This window comes from Limulus polyphemus, unplaced genomic scaffold (genome assembly GCF_000517525.1).
Source record: "Limulus polyphemus unplaced genomic scaffold, Limulus_polyphemus-2.1.2 Scaffold689, whole genome shotgun sequence".
Classification (NCBI taxonomy): domain Eukaryota; kingdom Metazoa; phylum Arthropoda; class Merostomata; order Xiphosura; family Limulidae; genus Limulus; species Limulus polyphemus.
In genome coordinates, this window is record NW_013666299.1 from 400,983 (window position 1) to 405,018 (window position 4,036).

The 4,036-nt window shown below is 37.1% G+C and overlaps 1 protein-coding gene across 1 annotated transcript; it reads right to left on the reverse strand.

Moving 5' to 3' along the window:
• Positions 1-367: 367 nt before the first annotated feature.
• LOC111085885 lies at positions 368-3,593 on the reverse strand. The gene has a single exon (XM_022386569.1). The coding sequence runs from the start codon at positions 3,296-3,298 to the stop codon at positions 2,219-2,221; it is 1,080 nt and encodes a 359-aa protein (XP_022242277.1). The 5' UTR covers positions 3,299-3,593; the 3' UTR covers positions 368-2,218.
• Positions 3,594-4,036: the final 443 nt, after the last annotated feature.

The following is a 4,036-nucleotide window of genomic DNA, read 5'->3' on the forward strand; positions in this document are numbered from 1 at the left end:
TCATACTTTACTACATTGTAATCTTTAAATAACTCATTTATGGATACAAGCTTTTAACCAACTATCGCTTATACACTAGCCAAATAAATATCAATACATTTTAAAAAGAAAAACACCGAAGTCCAATTATAACTAACATTTTCTGTAGAGATAAAAGCAAGAAAGTACCCAACAGAGGAAGCTTTGAGAACATTTTAAAAAGTAAAAAATATTGTTAATCAACATTTCTATCTTGTATGAACTGTTAATTTTTGAGTAATTGTAGTGACAAATATAATAATCTATCTGTGAAATACTGACATATTAACTAGTAAGTGTAGAAATAATTAATATAAATGGGTTTGGTAAGAATTGTTGGTCTAAAAGGTTTAAAGAATAAAAGGTCGTCCAATATCTATTATTAACAACTGGAGAAAAAAATGTTGAAATTGCTTTCGAGTTTATTTATTACAAACAAACAGTAAGAATGGACAGAAAAAAACGAAGACGAAATTAATATCCTAGGTTGGAGTTCGAATTAGTGGACTGCATAAATGACTAACGATATATATATATATATGAACATAGCTTTTTACGTGGACCCAGATTTTCTTTAAAACAAAGAAGCAGGAAAATCTTACAGGAGTACAAATGTATAGCAAATAACATCCAACGAAACACAGTGGAAAAATGTTTTACTCAGTATTTATTAACTTCACACAGTCTGGCTACCATGGTAATGATTGATACAATAAATCAGCCAAAACAGTGGTACTAAACTTATTCAGTATATATATTACCATGAACACCTTTATGTTATACATCAATTATCTGGATACCCATTCGATCAAAATGTGGGATAAATGCATATAAATTCTTGTAAAGTTTCATAATTTTTGTCATGGACGAGGAATGTATTTAAGTAATTTTGATAAAAGACGAGGTATCTTTCTACTAGTCAGAAAAGATTCGTATTATGAACTGTAGAATAACTCCTGGTACAAAACCCCTTTGATTTTTAAAGTAGCAAACTGATAGTGAAACATCAAATACTTGACGTTTTTTAACAATGAAGATGAAGACGGTTGATAAAACATTTACACAGTTAAAGCTCAACTGTTTCGTAATATATTTGTTTTTCCTTCCGTTTACCACTTTATCTAAGTGAACTAGTGATTAATGATACTATAGCATTAATTAATAAATATCTTTGTAACACTATTTTCACATTTCACTCAAGATGGATTATATGTAATTGGAAACGTTCGAACCTTGTAAATAAAATGTTTTGTGTTTTGTCAACCGTCTTCTTCTTCTTTATAATTACACTCAACGTTTTCCTTTGAAGATTTCTCTGATCGTCTACTTCCTACATACAGTGAAAAGGTGTGAGTATTTTACACTGTGTTTAACACAAATGCATTATTGTTAGTATAGACATACACTAAGCTAAAACTACTATTTTTTGAATAGTATATTCATCATCCGAATACCTTTACATAAAACAACAGTAATCCGTTCGCTAGGAGTCACTTACAAAACAGTCTTACTGATCTTGAGAGGTTATGCATTACTCCAAATTAAAACTAACTATAACAGGGCTACATATTATTACACATACAAATTCAATTTACTTGCATCACATGAAAGGCGAAACCTTTCAATAATCGTATTAATATCTTACAATGAGAGGCTTCAGGTAATTTCATTTACATAACCATGTAAGCGTAACACCGTACTCGCAGTTACAGAATAACGTTTGTTAGTCAGAAGACTATCTAGTAAGGTTTGAAAATTATGATTCCATCTTTTCTAAATAATGAGCGCGTAAAAAACAAAACTTTGCTTACCTATTATGTTTATACGAGTGAATCATCTATTTTCCATTTACATTTTTCTTAAAATGTTCTCATATAAATAAGTGTCTTATTCTTTGAAGCATTCTTAAAAAGCCTCTTTTAACTAAAGCAGAAAAATTCATTCCTACGTTTCTTCATTCGCTAAGCAGTAGTTTACTTACACTTCTGTTCCTTCACATACACATCACCAGCTCTTTGTTTCATGAAGTTGCTGCTAGTACCTTTTCGCGCTGATTAGATATTCCAAGCAGTTGCAAGTACAACAGTATTAAAACCACGAATATAACTTGAAGATGATGATAATTATCTCCAATAACCGGTGGGGGGTTTAAAAACCCAGTGATAGTTCCTATTAAAGAATGTTACATGTGATGCTTGAGTCATAAATAAAACTCGGGAGAACTGGGATTGCTAGTTGCACCACTGGACACACTGGACAGTGACCTCTGGGAACAGTCGTGATTCCTGTTACCGCTAACTTGCTGCTTGTACAAATCTCTTTCTTGACATACTCTCTCCAGCTCCAGACGGAGCCGGCTCATCTCGGCTTGAAGTAATCTGTTTTTGGCCTCTAGCTCGTGTCTTTGAGCTAACCGTTTATTTCGACAATTTTGAGCGTAACCCCGGTTTTTTAAGGTTCGTCTTTTTTGCTTGAGTCTTACAACGTCCTCCCTTGGATAGCCGTGAAGTCGCTTGTTCAGTTCTCGAACGGTCAGGCTGGTCAGTACTTCGTCATTCATGGCGTGCCATGATGACTGTTCTTGATCCGAAGAGAGGCATCCACCTGAATTACTTCCCCCGTCCAACTGATAAACTGGAGAGCAGGAGATTTGATTAGAACATCTCCCCAGGAAACGAGGGAGAGGTGTGGGATCCTGATGTATAGTAGTCGACGATACATCGGTAAAATCTCTTCTATCGAGCCAATTGTCCAGGTCCGTTGCACTGTGCGGCCGCAGATCCAGAGGTTTCTGTGGGGGCATTCCTCCGTACCGAAGGGTTTGAGTGAACCACATCATGTTATCGTCCACAAAATTGGGTGTCTTAGGATCCATTGTGACGGGGGGCAAAGTTGGAGTAGCTAAGGTTGAAGTCGGCATTGCCACGAAAGTCGGAGAAGGCGGATTTTCCATGACATTTCCAGGGGCACTGACAGTTTCAGCTATGTATTTTCTTGGAGCCGGTACCAAGTTTGACATGCCATTATACACTGTTAAATGCTGCTCCGAGTTGAGTGGTATCGCAGCTACTAGCGGAATAGACTCTGTGGATACAGGCGTAACCTCGGAGACACCGAACTTGTTGCGGGCTTCTATCTCCCTCTTGACCACTTCTTCCAGATGGTCTAGATCAAAGTCATGTACATAGTCTTCCGGCATGCCATTCCCGTTTGCTTCCATGGCTCCTCGCATCCAGGACTGCCTATCAAGCTCCGACCCCACTACTCCAACTTCCTGCATCGGCTTTGCATCAAAATAGAAGCCGTGTACAAAGAGCGACCTTGGTTTTCCTCATGCGCAGTAGGAGGAGAGAGAGAGAGATTTCGCTGTTTCTAAAACCGTCTCATATTCAACACATCCAATCACAATAAGTAGCGGAGCAAACTGCATAAAATTACGAAATATGTTGTTTTATATAAATGTATTTAATTATGATTAGGCAAATAAATACGTATTTGAAGGACTAACAATCCTGCTAGACTAAGCAAACATCAAACTCAAAATTACCAGTCTATATCTTCTACGACTTTTTCTGAGAAAGAGTATTTCCACTTTTCACTCGTGAGGACGCTGTCAGCTGAGTGCTCCAATATCGCGTGTCGCATGATGTACTCGCGATGCGCGGGGCGTTTCAGGCGTTCACTCCGTGTCATTACGTGCAGGTATGTATCAGCTGTATGACTATTCCGTGACGTCATCGATGTGTTCGCTTGGCAGAGTTTTCTAGTGGCCCAAAGCTTCTCGAATATGTATGTACTCTGGTCAAAAGGACGACCCTATGAACAAAGTGTCCATCCCATCTGAACATTTGATTGGCATCTTGAAAGTTTGTGAAGACTAATTTTTACAATCACAATAGATTTGCCACCAAACATGTTGGTGTGACAACTGTCTAAATTAACTAAAACTAGTAGTGATAGTACATTTTACTTTTCAAACTATTGACGTTAAACGAAACTTCTCAGTAGCGTGAGTTGC